General features: G+C 36.0%; 1 protein-coding gene across 50 annotated transcripts in view; it reads right to left on the minus strand.

Annotated features, from left to right (window-relative positions):
- RIMS1 (regulating synaptic membrane exocytosis 1) overlaps positions 1-20,803 on the minus strand; it is a 510,482-nt gene that overhangs the window by 66,147 nt on the left and 423,532 nt on the right. For 32 of the 50 annotated variants that reach the window (XM_012471843.3, XM_021670264.2, XM_021670268.2 and 29 more), the window contains one exon: positions 10,700-10,935. The exons of 16 other annotated variants lie outside the window; for them this stretch is intronic. In XM_012471843.3, coding sequence (XP_012327266.2) covers positions 10,700-10,935 — 236 coding nt within the window. The remainder of the gene's footprint in view (positions 1-10,699; positions 10,936-20,803) is intronic. 2 more of the 50 variants (XM_021670261.2, XM_064360920.1) reach the window with 2 other exon arrangements.

Here is a 20,803-nt window from a genome sequence, read left to right on the forward strand (position 1 = left end):
AGAGTGAGGGAGCTGAAATGAATGACAAAATGGAGAGTGATGGGCAGCAAGTTGACAGTGAAGTCAGAGAGTTCTATTTAGGAATTCAGTCAAACTGTAAAAATAATGGGAGACAACATATAGAGTTAGAGGGTCTTGAACAGGGTCTTGAAGGAAAGGATCTGTGCAGGGGAGAAAGCAACTTTGATAGTAGAAAAATATTGGAAAGGTACAGAATACCTACTACTAAAGAAACATAGAAGCGATTTTTAACACGTTCATAATACGTCATAATTGACAACTGTTTGAAAATAGTAAGAATCCAGCAACATTTTCCATAATCAGACTATAACATCAATATTCTCAGTAATTATAGAAAAGATATTACTCTAACAAAGTAGTCTCAGCTGTTAATAATGTAATAAATAATTTTACTAAATAGTTAGAACAAATCATCTACCAATTCTGCATGTGTCCTCATCCTGGGGACTTAGATCCTTGATTAATTTGTCTCCCCACTACCTTTGATAACATACATAAATGGAACTAGATTTTATTATTTCTGGCATTTTACTTTACGTTTTTTCATTTGTTCTTTGGTTCATGTATTTCAGGCATGAATGATATCCTTTCAGTATAAATGATACTTCTATTTTTAAAATACCCACTGTGCCTGGTATAGCACTGCAGATTAAGTTACCCAACAGTACAAGTTAAAGTAAATTGAGTAATTTCTGGTTTATAAAGCTGATATTTTACATTTATAAATGTTTTCTTTGTAAAAACTAAAAGTTCTATTATAAATCATAGTCTCAGTTGTATGGGGCTTATTTGATTTGAGAGCTGTCCTGAGAGGACCTTACTCTTATACTGAGGAGTGATATCCATGGGAATTAGAGAAATATTTCATATAGTTTTAGGCTCCACACAGATTTCTTTCCCATATCCCAAGAAACTCAGCACCATTTTCAACATTTAATCAATGTACTGTTCCATCTGTTGTGGAAAGTCCTTGTGTACTCATCTTGATTTATTTGTGTTTTTATGCTCAGGCTTTACCTCTTCATGAAAGCCTCTCAGAATGAGTCTCGTCCTTTCCTCTGTCTCCATTCTACCACTCTGACACTTGCATTTAATATAATTGCCTTTTCTGAGCTATAATTGCCTTTTCTGAGATGAAATATTTATATATGATTTGCTCTATGATACCATGATATCCTTGACAGCAGGAACAATATGCCATTCATTCCTTTATCCCAGCTCTTATCCCAGTGTTTGGTATGATGCCTAGCATGTACTAACCACATAGATGTTCAATAAATGCTTGAACTTATTTCAAACTCTCAAATGTGCTCGTGCTCACTTTTTTTCTCTCTCTCTTTTTGCAGAAGGGTTAAAAGCGTGGGCTTTGGTACCAGGTACCCTGGGTTTAAATTCAGGCCCAATTAGTTACGAGACCTTGGGCAAATTATCTAATCTCTCTTAGTGTCTTCAGCTTTAAAATGGGAAAAATAACATTTCATCAGTATCTTGTGACCAATGAAGGAGCGAAATTGTATACCCTCACACAAACATAACTTAAGAGAGCATGGAAAAAGCTCTAGAAATGTAGATATATTACTTTTATCCACTTAGATATATGAATACTTATCATTCTTATGATACTTATCATAATTTCAAAAGTGTATTTAGAAATGACTTTGCACAGACTTGTAGAAATTTCCCAATAATGCCTTCACTTTTTGTTTGTTTGTTTGTAGAAAGTGATTTATTTAAAGAGAGAAACAGGAGAAGGAGAGAGAAAGAAACGGCTCTCACACTGAGTGAGCGAATCCAGAAAGATGGAATCCAGGAGAGGAAAGCAGCTTCCACGCTGAGTGGAAGGGAATAGAGAGAAATGGAGTTTAGGAGGGGAAGACAGGCTTCCACAAGAGAGTGTGGAAGGCATGCCTACATTTTTAAGTGAACAGAAGATGTAGGATATTATATGGAGTATTATACAGTAAGCATATGTGTGAGGGGACAATTGCTTATATTACATAGACTAGGCCACTAAAACCAACATAGATTAAAATCTTCATATTTTAAAACACAATCCATAGTTTACCTAGAGATTCATTATATTCCAAAATATTTCTGGATCAGGGACACTTTCTTAAAATGTACCTTTCTTTACTACTTTATACCCTTTCTATCTATATTGAAAGTAAGGGCTGAAAATTGAGAGAATCTGAACTTGTTTAAAGAGAGACATCTAAGAGGGGCTTTCTTATAAGAGATTAAGACTAAGGAATATTTCATAGAAGAAGAGAAATTCAGAAATACAGATCACACAGTGAATGAAGAAGCTGAAGCAATCAAAACTAAAATTTCTTAGAATAATTAATTCTGAAGCAATAAAAACTAAAATTTCTTAGAATAATTAATTCCGAATTTCGTTATCTCTCTGTATGAGAGATGAAATATAATTAAATTAATGGGGAAAAATCGATCTCGGATCCAAGATGGCCGCTTAGGAGGAAGTCGGGATCGCAGCTCCGAGAGAAGGCGCAGAGGGTGAGTGGATGCCGCATTTCCAGACGGATTTTTACTGCCCACAGACCAGGAGATTCACAGGAGGAGAAGCCCCACGGGTCGCCAGCACCGCTGGTTTGAGCGGCGTGGCTGCTCAGCCTACTCCCTGGGGCAGGGGGCAGTGGCTTCTTATGCAGAGTGAGAGAGACAGAGTTCCCTCTGAGCCAGCAAGGGGAGCTGAAGCAGGGAGTCAAGACAGGAGACCCCCGGGCAAGGACGCGCCACGAATCTCAGAGCCGCTGCTTCGGCTGATGCAGCGGCACACAGGGCAGCGGATTTTAACTGCCCACAGACCAGGAGATTCACAGGCAGAGAAGCTCCACGGGTTCCCAGCGCCGCTGGTTGGACCAGAGCAGCCGCTCAGCCTGCACCAGGGGCAGGGAGCAGCGGCTCCTTGAGCAAAGTGAACGAGACTGTGTCCCCTCTGGGCCAGCAAGGGGAGCTGTGGCAAAGAGGCAAGCCAAGAGATTCCCGGGCAAAGAGGGCCCCACTGGAAACACAGCTGAACCCAGGACGGTCCAGCTCTGTGGGGGAGGGGCGTCCTCCATGGGAAACACCCTGCAGTTCCCGGGGCAATTTGCTGTAACCAAGACAACCCGCCACTACAGAGACTCCGTCACTACAGGGGCAGGCCAGCATAGTGGAAGCAGTTCTAACTACACCCATATAAACAGGACTGCAGGGAAGCTCACACGGAAGCTGGGCGGAGCCCACAGCAGCGCAGCGAAGCCTCTGCAGGCTGAGTGTGACTAGACTGCCACCTTGTGGGCAGGGAAAACGGTAGCAACACAGCTGAAAAGCATAAAGCCCTAACCCCCTGGGCCAGAACACCTGGGGGGAAGAAAAGGGGGTTTATGAGTTCAGCTGCTGCAGACTTAAAATTACCAAAATCAGAAAGACAGCAACTACAAAGTCAATAGGCGGATAAATCCACAAAGATGGGAAGAAACCAGCGCAAAAAGGATGAAAACACCCAAAACCAGAACAACTCTCCCCCTACAAGGCAGCATAACTCCTCACCAGCACGGGAACAAGACTGGACGGAGAATGAGTGTGATGAAGTGACAGAATCAGCTTTCAGAAAATGGATAATAAGAAACTTCTGTGAGCTAAAAGAACATGTTCTAACCCAATGCAAAGAAACTAAGAACCTTGAAAAAAGACTTGATGAAATGCTAACGAGAATGGACAACTTAGAGAGGAATATGAGTGAATTGATGGAGCTGAAAAACACAACACAAGAACTTCGCGAAGCATGCACAAGTTTCAACAGCAGAATTGACCAAGCAGAAGAAAGGATATCAGAAGTCGAAGATCAAATCAGTGAAATAAAACGAGAAGGGAAGATTAGAGAAAACAAGGTAAAAGGGAATGAACAGAGTCAACAAGAAATATGGGATTACGTGAAAAGACCTAATCTACGTTTGATAGGTGTACCTGAATGTGACGAAGAGAATGCATCCAAGCTGGAAAATACTCTTCAGGAGATTATCCAGGAAAACTTCCCCAACATAGCAAGGCAGGCCAATATTCAAGTCCAGGAAATACAGAGAACACCACAAAGATATTCCTCTAGAAGAGCAACCCCAAGGCACATAATCATCAGATTCACCAGGGTTGAAATGAAGGAGAAAATACTAAGGGCAGCCAGAGGGAAAGGTCGGGTTACCCACAAAGGGAAACCCATCAGACTCACAGCAGATCTCTCAGCAGAAACCCTACAGGCCAGAAGAGAGTGGGGGCCGATATTCAACATCCTTAAAGAAAAGAACTTTCAACCCAGAATTTCATATCCAGCCAAACTAAGCTTCATAAGTGAAGGAAAAATAAAATCCTTTGTGAACAAGCAAGTACTCACAGATTTCATCACCACCAGACCAGCTTTACAAGAGCTCCTGAAGGAGACACTACACATAGAAAAAAACAACCAGCACCAGCCACTCCAAAAATGCATGAAATGGTAAAGAGCAGCAACACAATGAAGAAACTGCATCAACCAATGGGCAAATCAACCAGCTAGCATCAAAATGACAGGATCAAACTCACACATAACAATATTAACCCTAAATGTAAATGGACTAAATGCCCCAATCAAAAGACACAGACTGGCAAATTGGATAAAAAGCCAAAACCCATCAGTGTGCTGTATCCAGGAAGCCCACCTCACATGCAAGGATACACAAAGGCTCAAAATAAAGGGATGGAGGAAGATTTACCAAGCAAATGGAGAGCAAAAAAAAGCAGGAGTTGCAATTCTCATCTCTGATAAAATAGACTTTAAAGCAACAAAGATCAAAAGAGACAAAGAAGGACATTACATAATGGTAAAAGGATCAATGCAACAAGAAGAGCTAACGATCCTAAATATATATGCACCTAATACAGGAGCACCCAGATACATAAGGCAAGTTCTTAAAGACTTGCAAAGAGACTTAGACTCCCACACATTAATAGTGGGAGACTTCAACACACCATTGTCAATATTAGACAGATCAACGAGACAGAAAATTAATAAGGATATCCAGGACTTGAACTCAGACCTGGAACAAGCAAACCTAATAGACATTTACAGAACTCTCCACCCCAAATCCACAGAATATACATTCTTCTCAGCACCACATCACACCTACTCTAAAATTGACCACATAATTGGAAGTAAATCACTCCTCAGCAAATGCAAAAGAACGGAAACCATAACAAACAGTCTCTCAGACCACAGTGCAATCAAGTTAGAACTCAGAATTCAGAAGCCAACCCAGAACTGCACAGCCTCATGGAAATTGAACAACTTTCTCCTGAATGTTGACTGGATAAACACTGAAATGAAGGCAGAAATAAAGATGTTCTTCGAAACCAACGAGAACGAAGACACCACATACCAGAATCTCTGGGACACATTTAAAGCAGTCTCTAGAGGAAAATATATAGCAATAAGTGCCCACATGAGAAGAAAGGAGAGAACTAAAATTGACACCCTATCATCAAAATTGAAAGAGCTAGAGGAGCAAGATCAAAAAAACTCAAAACCTAGCAGAAGACAAGAAATAACTAAGATCAAAGCAGAAATGAAGGAGATAGAGACACGAAAAACCCTACAAAAAATCAATAAATCCAGGAGCTGGTTTTTTGAAAAGATCAACAAAATAGACAGACCACTAGCCAAACTAATAAAAAAGAAAAGAGAGAATAACCAAATAGATGCAATAAAAAAGGATAAAGGGGATATCACCACAGATGCCACAGAAATTCAAACCATCATCAGAGATTATTACAAACAACTCTATGCACGTAAATTAGAAAACCTGGAAGAAATGGATAAATTCCTGGACAGTAGCCTCCTCCCATGCCTAAACCAGGAAGAAGTCGAAATCCTGAATAGACCAATAACAAGGTCTGAAGTCGAGGCAGCAATTAAGAGCCTACCACCCAAAAAAAGCCCAGGCCCAGATGGTTTCACAGCCGAATTCTACCAGACATACAAAGAGGAACTGGTACCATTCCTACTGAAATTATTCCAAATAATCCAAAAAGAGGGAATCCTTCCCAAATCATTTTATGAGACCAACATCATCCTAATACCAAAACCAGGCAGAGACTCAACAAGAAAAGAAAACTACAGGCCAATATCCATGATGAACATAGATGCAAAAATCTTCAATAAAATACTGGCAAGCCGATTACAACAGCACATCAAAAAGCTTATCCACCATGATCAAGTAGGATTCATCCCGGGGATGCAAGGCTGGTTCAATATACGCAAGTCTATAAATGTAATTCACCACATAAATAGAACCAAAAACAAAAACCACATGATTATCTCAATTGATGCAGAGAAGGCCTTCGACAAAATTCAACAGCCCTTTATGCTAAAAACTCTCAATAAACTAGGTATCGACGGAACGTATCTCAAAATAATAAAAGCTATTTATGACAAACCGACAGCCAATATCATACTGAATGGGCAAAAACTGGAAGCATTCCCTTTGAAATCTGGTACTAGACAAGGATGCCCTCTCTCACCACTCCTATTCAATATAGTACTGGAAGTTCTAGCCAGAGCAATCAGGCAAGAAAAAGAAATAAAGGGTATTCGATTAGGAAAGGAGGAAGTCAAATTGTCTCTATTTGCAGACAACATGATTGTATATCTAGAAGACCCTATCACCTCAGCCCAAAATCTCCTGAAACTGATAAGCAACTTCAGCAAAGTCTCAGGATACAAAATCAACGTGCAAAAATCACAAGCATTCCTATACACCAATAACAGACTTAAAGAGAGCCAAATCAAGAACGAACTGTCATTCACAATTGCTACAAAGAGAATAAAATACCTAGGAATACAACTAACAAGGAACGTAAAGGACCTCTTCAAGGAGAACTACAAATCACTGCTCAACGAAATAAGAGAGGACACAAACAGATGGAGAAACATTCCATGTTCATGGTTAGGAAGAATGAATACCGTGAAAATGGCCATACTGCCCAAAATAATTTACAGATTCAACGCTATCCCCATCAAGCTACCAATGACCTTCCTCACAGAACTGGAAAAAACCACCGTAAACTTCATATGGAACCAAAAGAGAGCCCGCATAGCCAAGTCAATTCTAAGCAAAAAGAACAAAACGGGAGGCATCACACCACTGGACATCAAACTCTACTACAAGGTACAGTAATCAAAACAGCATGGTACTGGTACCAAAACAGAGATATAGACCAATGGAACAGAACAGAGGCATCGGAGGTGACACAACATATCTACAACCGCCCGATCTTTGACAAACCTGATAAAAACAAGCAATGGGGAAAGGATTCCCTGTTCAATAAGTGGTGTTGGGAAAACTGGCTAGCCATATGCAGAAAGCAGAAACTGGACCCCTTCCTGACACCTTATACTAAAATTGACTCCAGATGGATTAAAGACTTAAACATAAGACGTAACACCATAAAAACACTAGAAGGAAACCTAGGCAAAACCATTCAGGACATAGGCGTAGGCAAGGACTTTATGACCAAAACACCAAAAGCATTGGCAACAAAAGCCAAAATAGACAAATGGGACATAATCAAACTCCACAGCTTCTGCACGGCAAAAGAAACAGTCATGAGAGTGAATCGGCAACCAACAGAATGGGAAAAAATTTTTGCAGCCTACCCGTCTGACAAAGGGCTGATATCCAGAATTTACAATGAGCTAAAAAAGATTTACAAGAAAAAAACAAACAAGCCCATTCAAAAATGGGCGAAGGATATGAACAGATACTTTACAAAAGAAGACATACATGAGGCCAACAAACATATGAAAAAATGCTCATCATCACTGGTCATTAGAGAAATGCAAATCAAAACTACATTGAGATACCATCTCACGCCAGTTAGAATGGCGATCATTAAAAAATCTGGAGAAAACAGATGCTGGAGAGGATGTGGAGAAATAGGAACACTTTTACACTGTTGGTGGGAGTGTAAATTAGTTCAACCACTGTGGAAAACAGTGTGGCGATTCCTCAAGGACCTAGAAATAGAAATTCCATTTGACCCAGCAATCCCATTACTGGGCATATATCCAAAGGATTATAAATCGTTCTACTACAAGGACACAGGCACACGAATGTTCATTGCAGCACAGTTTACAATAGCAAAGACCTGGAACCAGCCCAAATGCCCATCGATGATAGACTGGACAGGAAAAATGTGGCACATATACACCATGGAATATTATGCAGCCATTAACAACGAGGAGTTCACATCCTTCATAGGGACATGGATGAACCTGGAAACCATCATTCTCAGCAAACTGACACAAGAACACAAAATCAAACACCACATGTTCTCACTCATAGGTGGGTGTTCAACAAGGAGAACACATGGACACAGGGAGGGAGCACTATACACGGGGGTCTGTTGGCGGGGAGGGGGGGACAGCGGGGGGGTGGGGAGTTGGGGAGGGATAGCATGGGGAGAAATGCCAGATACAGGTGAAGGGGAGGGAGGCAGCAAATCATACTGCCACATATGCACCTATGCAACAGCCTTGCATGTTTTTCACATGTACCCCAAAACCTAAAATGCAATAAAATAAAATAAAAAGAAAAAAAAAATGGGGAAAATCACTAGTGGAAGTCATAAGAGAAATAGGGTAAAACAAACGGGTGATAATTGAGGGTTATCAACATTTGTTAATTGATTTAGAAAGATCAAGTAGATTGAAACCTAAAGAGAGGCTATCAAATGAAAGGTTAAATTATTATGTACAAAGAGAAGCATAAAATTTTACACACAGAAAGTTTACAGGAAGACATCCCATTCAATCCACCATTAGATAAGAAAACAGTCCTAGAGAGAAGTCAAAGTTCATTCATTGAGTCACCTTGGAATAGAGCTACATGTTTTGGTATCTTGGCTTCATAATCCAATTTACTTTTTGCACATGTACATTGCAATCTAATATCTGAAAATAGGGTATTCCATGAAGTTATTAACAATACAACTTCTGGGAAGGAAGACATTATTTGAAGACAACATCTGACCATAACTGGGATAAAACTTAAATGAAAAACGCAAAGAGGCTAAGTGTTTTGATGACAATAATTTGAACCCATTACCTATTAATAAAACAATGAGCCACAAGTATAGTTTTCATGCAAAATTACTGTTGTATTTTATAAGAAAACTATATTCTACTCAAGTAATGAATGATAGGGAACTAAGTAGCTAGAGGGGAAAAGAGGGTAAAGAGGGAGAAAAGAGAGAAAGAGAGAGACTGGAAAGTTGAGGGAAGAAGAAAACCAACACTTAAACTTACAGTCTCGCAAACAGAAAACACTGGTTTCCTTCAAATACATCAAAGAACGTTTCCATTTCCTCTAAGTATTTTGAAGTCTGGTGGTCAAAACATTCTCCACCACCTCATGCTATAAAGAATTACTTCAAAACCAATAATTAGGAAGCACCACCATAAAAAATTAAACAAAAGAAACAACACAAATGAAAAATGCCTCTTTTACTGTAAAGGAACCTGACTCTAAAGAAGACAAATAATTCTCCTTCATAACAAATAGAACAGCTCATCTAATTGGAACGGCAAAGATGCAGATCTATCACAGGGATGCTAGTTATTCTAGGTTCATTCTAATCCTGTAATTTTAAGACACGACTCAAATTTACTATTTCCAATTTATTTGCCAATATATCCAGTAGAATGAATAATTTAAAATAGGTACTTTCCAGAATGCTGAGTGAGACATAAAAAGTATTTTGCAAAAGCTTATTGGTACAAATAAATTTTGTGATAAGGCTCTTGCTATTATGGAACAGAAAATGGAACCAATGTTGGTTATAAGAAGAAAAACAGTTGCTGACACTTTAAATAACTTCAATATTTTACTTACCTTTAGTTTCACATAGTATTGAGCACAGTAATGAATAATCTAATCTGTCTGACCAATTTTATATAATTTTAAGCAGTGCTTTATTATATTTTACAATATAAAAATAGCCACTCTCCCTTTTGTACTTGCTTTTAAAATATATACCTTTAGGACATTAAGCTTCTAAGTTTATAAGTAGCAGAAAGTATCTGAAACACATATTTATATTAAAACATTATTCTTTGCATAAAACCACTGACCCATTTTTCTAAAGTAAAAATCGCTGCAGGGTTTTTACTTACATTGAAACTAAAACAAGTACAGTTCAATTATTTTATTTACACAGTACCTTGAAGAGCATATGTCAAGTTGCACAACTGACCTTCTTTTCTATAAAAAGTATACACATAGCCAAAAATAATTGAATTATGAAACATTTTGAAAAAGAGAATCCTGTTGCTTTTCTTGCATGTAAATAAATTTGGATGTTTAATACTTCTTTGCATTTCCTTGCATATTTGCAAATACAACCTTAATTTTTTAAATTAAAAAATCTGTCCACTTTATAGATTAAAAAGTGATACCCTGTGAAGAGAGCTGCACAGAAAAAAATAAACCCATCTATTTATCAGATTTTCAGAGACAGAAAAATAAATTTTCTTTTCAAAGAAGAACCAAATACATGCCACAATTCCATCATAAGCCATAGCATGAAGATCAACTTTTGTCTCTCTATCAAGGAATTGAGTTGTTTAGGCTGAATTCATACCACTCACCTGTTTGACTAAGTTGAGATGTGCTTCTACTCCTTCGAGACACTATGGCAACCACTTTGGCACTCAGGCTGGATCTCCTTTTCTTTCCACCTGCTCCAACTGTACCCACAGCTGTGTCTGACTGGCTGCCATCATTATGCTCCAGTGTATACATCTCTCCACTCACACTGGTGCTCTTCATGATGGCTCTTCCTGAAGTCCCCATCCGTCTGCCTTGCATTTTGGGGGTAAATGAACTATATTTACAAAGTAAAAACATACATGCATCCATAAATTACAGGTCAGCATAACTGAAATTCTAAATCTAATTTATTTTGAAATAATCCAGACACATTTTTAGGGGGAAAATAAGTGGTTCTACAGCTAAAAATACTTTATTATCACATCACCACCCACAAAATATTTATTACTAGACATGGCTTAAGACAATGCCATTTCAACAAGGAATAATTTATAAATTTTTTAAAGATTATAAAAATAAACGGAACCAATGCCATGCCTGGGGAGATGAATGTTACTGATCAATTTTGTAAACAGTATAGTTACTATGTTACCAGAGAAAAACTAAAATATTTCAATTATTAAGAAAAGTTCATATACATTCCAGACAGAAAAATGTTTTTTAGAAACTTATACTCTTTAAATTTGCCATATAACAAAGTTTAGAAATGAAAAGAGTATCTGTTCTAATTTCCCTTTGGGATTCTAACTAACACATCCTGTTTAAGGAGTCTAAGACTGCTAAGAAAGCAAAAACAAAAATAAAACGAAACAAAAAAAGACTTGCTTTTGGATTAAGTTTTCCCTCCTTCTTCCTTGTCCCCTCATGCTCCAGTTCCTCCACACAAACTTCTTCATTTCATTTCCTTCTTTCAGTGTCTCACATTTGCATGATGTAGGCTGATTGCTTTTTTGTTGTTTTTTTTTTTTCTATCAAAACTTACTTGTCTATGTTACCATCTTGTACAAGTTTATCTGAATAGATTTCTTCTCTCCCCGAAGAATATATTATTGTTAATTATTTTACGCAGCATGGAAAGTTAGCTGGGAAATACTCCTTTCTACTAGCTAAAGTAAATTATGTCTGAGAGTTGATGAGCGGGAGAGCAAGCAAGCGGGGAGCATGGATGTTAGGATTCTTACAGTCTTTTAAATTACAATCCATATGCAGCTTTGTTATCCATACAGGTCCTTTCTGTCTAATACAAACCTGTTTTGATACATCTAAAATGACCTTCTTAATTTTATGTTTCCTCAAAATATTTGCAAAACCTAACTTATATGACCCTTATCACCATTTTGATCTTCTTAATTTTCTACTTCTTGTTTTGAACTACAAAATACACACTAGCTGATATAGCATCTTTAACAGTGAGGATATTTAATATGTGAGTCAGAACAAATCCTAACATGATTATAAATTATAAAACAGAAAGTCTTGGGATTATGTAAGAAGTTTGTTGTCATACACATGAGAGAGAAATTGGTATGAGGTGAGCTCAGAAAGGTGGGAGGGCAAGATCAGAAAGGAGAGTTTACAAGCTATGGAAAAGAGATAAGACCGGTCCTTAGGATCCTTCATGAACTATGAACTGAAAATTGAGACCTCTACTTGATGAGGACATTTTGTAATTTTTAACACTTAGCTGCATTACTTGAACTGGTCCACATCAAAACTCTGATAATAATACATAATTCTTAGTCTTGCAATTTATTCCAGTCAGATTTTAATTAATTCGAAGTTTTAAAAGTCACTTGCAAATCTGATAATTTTGCTATGCATTTTATGCACATTTTTCGAGAGACAAATGTGAGTATTATTATATATGATTAGTCTCAAACTGATTCCTGTGGGATTTATATCCCCAACTCCAGCAGACTTTCTTTTCTGAAAAATATTACAGTCAATTTCTTCTGTGTCTTTACCAACATATTTGAATGCATTATCTAAATATGCCACCCATCCTTAAGGTTACTCTGTCTGCTTTTTTTTTTTTTTTTTACTATTTTGCTTGCAGAATTCTTCTGGGGAATCTACAGAAATGTCAGGATTTTGTCAATTTCATAGTTAAAATGTTCATGCTCAATCAAATGCCTACAACAGAGAAAGCAGTGGTTTCTCATCTCTCATCAATCTTTTTAGGACACTCTCCACAGTGGTTACTGAAAACCTCTCTTCTGCTGATTTTTTTAACCTTTAAAGGAAAGTATGAATTAATTAACATGTACGCTTTTTTCTCCCCACTATTTCCATAAAGATAGAATTCTATTACAGCTTGGAATTTGCATTTTTAATATCAGTCTACAAAAAAATACCACTGTGAAATTCTGGGCATTGTTCTTTAGTTTATAAAGAATTTTAAAAGTATAGGAAAATGTCTTCTATCATATTTTACTATTAAAATTTAAGATGAGCTTGGAAGATTCAAAACTTTATCTTATGGATATCCAATCTTGGCAGTGAAATATTGTACAATTTTAACAAATAAACGTTCCGGGAAAATATGTGTAACAAGTATTATCATTGGGAGGGGGTCAAGTTTATTAAAAATGATTGGGTGAATAAATTATGAGGTGCTTTTTGTCTCAAAAAATAAAATATTTGTCTAGCTGCTTAAAAACATTCTTATATGAGGACATGTATAGCTTCTTAAATAATCTATAATACTATAATTATTCAATGAGAAAACATTTAAGGTATTTTCATTTCTTCTAATTGAGGAGGCAGTTCAAGTCAGATTAATCCAATCAATCTTTATATTACAGCACAAATATGCCTTGTATTGTCCCATTTCTTAACTTTTATTTGTTCTGCTTCTGTTTCTTAAAAAATTATTCCTATCACTTATACATATCTGAATCCTTTAAGATGCACCTTAAGGTCTTCTGCTTAATAAAGCTTTTCAGTCTCTCTAGCTTCATGACTGTTGTCTCCTGGCCCTTTGTTTTATATTTTGTATTGGTTATATTAAAATTCTGACATTACATAACAGCATGCACCTTATGCATCACTAAAACTGCTACAGCCCCCTTCCCATTGCTGAATGAATTGATTTATGAGTAGAAAGTGAAAAAATGATCAGTATAACCCATCTTTAAAAATCAAATGAAATCCCTTTCTTTTTGATCCCATCTCTTCCTCTAGACATTTTGCTGAAAAATCTTAAGTAGTTATTTACATATCCTCTCTTCCTATTTTCTGGGGAACTAATTTGAATCAGGCATTGTCCCTAACACTTCACTAAAACTGTCTTTTATCAGTTGCTAACAACTTCATGTAACAAAATCTTGTTACTTACCCATCCTTATCCTTTTGACCTCTCGGTAAGTCATGCATTTGTCAAAGCATTTGATTCCCTTGTCTTGAAATATTTTATTCTCATGGATTTTCCAAACCTGTGTCTCACTGGCAGGACCTTGGTCCTCTTTTATCACTAAATGTAGGAGTTCCTCAATGCCCAACCCTTTAGCCGATATTCTTCCACAAGAAATGAACTCCACAGATGTCTCGTCTGGTCCCAAGCTTTATATACTATCTATATAATGCAGATCCCAATTGTTTTTCTCCACCTTGAACTCAGTCCTGGACTCCAGATTCGTGTATCTAGTGGTCAACTGACATATCTGCTTGGATACATCTAATAAGGCTCTCAAACAAAGTGTTTAACCCCTCAAGAAACCTGCTCCCTCTCCAATCTTCAATATCACATTATAGATACCCATCTATCCAACTGCTCAGAGTAAGAAAAAAATATCCAATCTTGGAAATAAGACAAATCCAGTCAAACAAACAAATTAGTTTCCTGGACACCTTTCTTGAGCATTCCCTAACAAACCCACCTAAGGGTCATTTGACTCTCTACAAAAATGTAAATTTTTTGACTTAGTATTTACTAATTATAGTCCAAGCATTATAATTATTTGCAAAGTTAGATGTTAATTTGAAAAACAAAGAAACTGATAAAGGGCAAATGATTATATCTGGCTCCAGAAAGGATAACCAATACATCATAGTTTTATTGACTTACAACACATTATCCAGTTTTAAATCTAACTTAGTAATCTAATTTCAGTATTCCATTTTCCCCAATAACTATTTGTGTGTGTACAAAATTACAAGGGTTTCTTGTATCATCTTTGGAAACAGCTTGCTATACTCTTGGTTTTCTGACAAATTAGTTAATTAAAGCTCCAACATTTGCTATTTTTCTGGTGATTATGTTTTGATTTTGAGAATTACATTCTGATAGTACTGGAAGTCCCACCAAAGACACTTAAGTGAATTCCCTACTTAAGCCAACTAGTTGTGTTGTCCAAGCAGGCATTTCATGGGCTCCGTAAGCCCAAGAATGCCTTTTCCTGACTTCTAAATTTAATCTCAAGAGGCAACAACACAGTCTTCTTTCTGTTTTCTTTTTTCTGACTCTGGTTTTCTATGCGTGTTTTGGTTTTGTTTTGTTTCTTTCTGGTTCTGGGTCTTGGCAAGACTGGCTCTGATTTTGCATTGCTTATGACTAATAATACATTACCAACTAGTGGCAGTGACAATAAGGAATCTATTTATGGGTGAAATCTGTCAGATGGCTGGCCAACAGATTTCAATGTATCAGGAATACATTGAAAGCTGGATGGTAGATGACAGAAAATGGTTTGTTAAACTTTTTGCATATATATACTTTTCTGCATGCTACTAAAAACTCACATCACTCAAGAAATATATTGTTGACACTGAAAGAAGAAAAATCCTTTAAAGTCTACGCTTAGGTTACTATGTTAATTTTAACTCTATAGCTGACTGGTAACACTGAACCTGCTAATCCTCTTTGCTAAAAAATAATCTTTTCAATTAGTGACAAAAAAAATCTCTTACTTTGTGTATACCATAGGGATAGCTGTCCAAATAGACAAATACTAGATCCCAAGGTATTTTATTTTTTGTTTTAAAAAATGTTTTAATTTTCAATTTTATGGGTACATAGTAGGTGTATATATTTAGGGGGTAAATGAGATTTTTTGGGGGGGTTTTATTTTACTTTAGGTTCTGGGATACATGTGCAGAATGTACAGGTTTGTTACATAGGTATAGATGTACCATGGTGGTTTGCTGTACTCATCAACCTGTCATGAATATTAGGTATTTCTCCTAATGCTATCCCTCCCTAGCCCCCCACCCCCCAACAGGCCCCAGTGTGTGATGTTCCCCTCCTTGTGTCCATGTGTTCTCACTGTCCAACTCCCACTTACCAGTGAGAACATGTGGTGCTTGGTTTTTTGTTCCTGTGTTAGTCTGCTGAGAATGATGGTTCCCAGCTCCATCCATGTCCCTGCAAAGGACATGAACTCATCCTTTTTTATGGTCACATAGTATTCCATAGTGTATATGTGCCATATTTCCTTTATCTAGTCTATTATTAATGGGCATTTGGGTAGGTCCCAAGTCTTTATTATTGTGAATAGTGCTGCAATAAATACACATATGCATGTGTGTTTACAGTAGAATATTTTAAATTTAATACAGCTCCTGTTCTGACTGATCTGTATAGGTACTTAGATAATTCTAGCATAAAGAATTAAAGAATCCCCAGAGAAGAAAGAAACTGAACTTCTAATACTTTAAAAATGCTATCCTTTTAAGGAAAATTGCTTCTCAAAAAATTTCTAACTCAGAAGAACTTTAATAAATGAATCTAAATTCACAAAGTGAATTCTTGAAGATAACAAAGTAGTTTGATAATTTTGGCTTAACAGCAGCTTTATGAAAACCACAATGATATTCTACTTTAAATGTACTAGGATAACTATAATAAAAAACAGACAATAACAAGATTGACTAGAATTAGGAGAAACTGAAGCCCTCAATATTGCTGATGGGGATGTAAAATGATGGAGCTGCTTCAGAAAATATGTTGGCACTTTAGTTAAATACAGGTAAACTAGAGTTACCACATGATCCAGCAATTCCATTCCTAGGTATACACTCAAGAGAATTGAAAATATATATCCGCACAAACATATATGAACTATTCATATCAACATTATTTGCAAAAGTCAGAAAGTAGAAACAAACGAAATGCCCATCAACTGATGAATAGATCAACAAAATGTGTTAAATCCATACAATGAAATATTATCAACCATAAAAAGAAATGAATTTTGGGTACCTCATGCTGACAGAGAAAATGAAATCTGGTGTAATAACACTTTGGTCCACACTATAAATTACACATATGATTTGGTATGAAACAATTAAGCATTAAATGGAAAAGGTAATCAAGTATCTATACACATTCAGCCAAATCAAAGATGCCATCAGTATTAGGATACATCATTATTTTATGTAATTTTTTTTGGTAGCTTTAAGCAACACAAATTTATTATTTTTCAGTTCTGGAGGTCAGAGTCCTAAAATCAAGGTGTCAGCAGGGCTACATTGTCTGGGGGCTCTAGGGGAGAATCTGTTTCCTTGCCTTTTCTAGTTAACGTAGGCTGCCCAAATTCCTTGTCTCACAGCCCTTTCTTCCGTTGTAAAGGGAACAATCACTGGTTGAGTCTTTCTCATGTGAAATCACTGTGACCTCTGCTTCCATTGTCACATCTCTGTCTTTGACTGAATCCGCTGCCTCCTTCTTATAAGGAGTGCACTTATAAGCACTCTTACGACTACATTGAGCCCACTGGATAACTTTATATAAGCTCCCTACATTAAAGTCGGATGAGAGCAATCTTCATTCCATCTGCCCAATTCCCATTTTTTTTCTGAGGATTAAGATATGGACCCCTTTGTCGGGGGCACATTGTCCTGCCTATCAGAACAAGTAACTCAGGAATGAGGGTAAGGAGTCTCTCTCTTAAGAATGAAAAATGCTGCTAATTAAACAATAACATGTCATCAATTGTAGAATATGTACTGATTGCATAGATGGTAAAATCCAAACAAGCAATGTGGATAAAATCAATTAAATTATGGTGACAGACAACCAATAAACGAATTTAAACAATAATTTTTAAAAATAATAAATCAAAACATCAGAAGCTTACATTCCGAAATATAGATTAAAAAGACTTGGTGTTACTTATAGATATACAAGTGATGGATGATGTAAGACAATCAGATCTGCACCTTCAGTTGCCACACTTTGGCTAATTATTACAATGTAAGGTGGCTGACACAACATTTTAAAAGAGGATAAAAGATACAAGTCCTAAAATACCTTCTCCTTTTAGAAACCAAGGATGTTTTCAGAAGACATGAGGGGCTATGTAAGAGCAGTTCCAACTCTTCATGACAAACTTAGCTTAAAAACAATTACAATCAATCCACTAAAAGAACCTAGAAATCTACCATGATTCTACTCTAAGCCTTAAGAAGGAACAAGTAGTATAAATAATAATAATGCACATAAGTTCACAATGCTGTTTACAAAAATATTAAAAGCTAAATAACAAAAATTATTTGAGCCCTACACTTACATCTGGATCAATACACAAGTTACTAACCACAAACAGTAAATATGGACAGAAACTTGTTGATCAATATGAAGAAGCCTATCTCCAGGCATCTATCCTAATTTTCAGTGGTCATAACACAGGGACTAGTGATTAATAACCAAGGTGGCATTAAATACCTTCTAAAGGTATTTGGCACACTTATTTTGATAATAAGAATCAGTTAGAACTGAAAAATGCACTCAAGTTAGATCACTATTTATATTCAATCTCTTTAAGTAAGCTTGACCTTAAAAAGTAATTACCTCTGTAATTTTTATTAAATCTCATTCCCACATACATACATGTGTTGAGCTTTATGTGAAGCTATAAGTAGTCTTCAGTGTTGAGGGCTCATGCACATTTCATTAGTTTATTCCTAGGTCTGGGATTTATTTCTAGATATTTTATATTTCTGAGTAAATTACAATGATGGCATTTTGTAAATTTCATTTCGTAAGGTTTGTTGCTGGTACATAAAAATAAAATTCCTTATTATGCATTGACCTTATATCCAGTGACTTTGCTAAATTCATTAATTCTAATAGTTATTTTATATATATTATATATATATTTTGAATCTTCTATATGCATAATCATATAAACTGTAAATAGTGATCCATAAATTCAACCATCATTTCTCATTCCCCTCTCTATACGGAATCAATTTGCTAAAATTTTGTTTGGGGTCTCTTTGTCTATTTTAATGAGAGATTTTGCCCTAATTTTTATATCTTGTAATGTCCTTACCAAATGTATCAGGGAAAGACTGGCTTCACCTAGTTTCGAAGTGTTCCTTAGGAAAAACTTGTGTAAGACAGAGTATTTATTCTTTAAATATTTGTAATTATTTATCAGGATCTACTTGGGTCAGGACATTTCTTTGTGAAAAGGTTGAAAACAATTACAGAATCATTTAAGAAACTAAATATAGAATTCCTCATATTTTTAGTTCATTCTTATGACATTTCTAGTAAGTTGTACTTTTCAGAAAATTTGTATATTTCATGTAAGCCAGGTTTGTAAACGGCCAGATAGCAAATATTTTAGACTTTGAGGGTCGTACTGATTCTTCTGCAACTACTTGACTCTGCTGCAACCACTCAATTGTTGTGGTGGGAAAACAGCCATAGACAGTATATAAGGAAATGGGCATGGATGTGTTCCAAAAAACCTTTATTCACAATAATAGGCAGTGGGCCAGATTTAGTCGCAATGGCTCACTGTGATCTGAGTTGAAAAATTTACCAGTATAAGTTGTTTACAATATTGTTTATTTGTCTGTATAGTATGTATTATTGTCCCTTTTCATTCTATAATATTGGTCATTTTTATTTAGTCTATTTACTTTTGATGCAATTATTAATAGAGATCTAGTTAAGTCCAGTTACTTGCTGTTTATTTGTAGTCATCCTATCTGTTTGTTGGTTTACTTCTCCTTTTTGCCTAACTAGCTATTTATATTTTTCCATATTTTTTCAACTATTAGCATCTTAGTTGTTCATTCTTCTATTATGCTATTAGTGACTATCCTAAAGATTAAAATATGCACTTTGACTTACTTAAATCTTCCTTAAGTTAGACATTTTTACCACTTTCAAAATAATGCAAGATCTGTACAATACCTTACTTCCATTTACTCCCCTCCCACCTTTCACTCAGGTATATATAAAAATATAAAGTATAAAATATTTTTCACTTTTACATAGTTTTAACTACCCCAAGATGTTTTTATCATTATTAACTCTTTCTGAAGTTCTTCATTCTTTCCTCAAGACTACTGCTTTCAACTGGAGATACTTTTCTTCAACATAAACTCCCATTAGTATTTTTTTGTAGTGCAGCTCTCTTCTTGATGAATTCTCTTTGTCATCTATCTATCTATGCATGCGCTTATTCATTTATTTTCTGAAAGACATTTCTGAGTAATATTTACTAAGCATGAAATGTGGTTTGATTTTTTTTTTCCTTTCAGTATTCTTTCTTTTGGCCAGTCCACTGAACTTGGGGTTTCATAACATCTGCTGAAATTTCAGCTAGTCTTATCTTTGCTTCTCCAAAGACACTATCTCTTTTTTCTCCTGAGATTCTTTTAAGAAATGTTTTTTCTTTAGTTTTCTGTACTTTGATACAATAATGCTGATTTTTTTCTCTCTTAATATGTTGTTGGGTATGCAAAGATTTTAGATTTGTAATTTGATACCTTTTATCAGTCTTGGAAAATTCTTAGTCTGCATTTCAGTATTCAAACATTGCTTCTGTCATTTCTTCACCTTCTGGGACTCTATATACATTGGAATTTTTCATCATGTTCTACTTGTTTCTATCTTTTCTCTTTGTGCATCAACTCATATACTTTCTATTGACTAGTTCACTAATCCTTGGTTTGACTGTTTCTCATACGTCATTAAACCTACCTATTACATTTTAAACAAATTTTTAAATTATAATTTCAAAAAATGGATTCCAGGTGTCTGCTAAACAATCCATCCTCCTTTTATTTCTTGAGATATTAATCACAAATATTTTCAAGTCTCTATTTGATAACTCTTGTTAGTTTTTAGTCAGGCAGTCCTTTTATCCTTTGTTAAGCATGACTCACAATTTTCAATTAGATGT

Source organism: Aotus nancymaae, unplaced genomic scaffold, assembly GCF_030222135.1.
Source record: "Aotus nancymaae isolate 86718 unplaced genomic scaffold, 86718_ANA_hifiasm-v0.15.2.pri h1tg000040l, whole genome shotgun sequence".
Lineage (NCBI taxonomy): Eukaryota > Metazoa > Chordata > Mammalia > Primates > Aotidae > Aotus > Aotus nancymaae.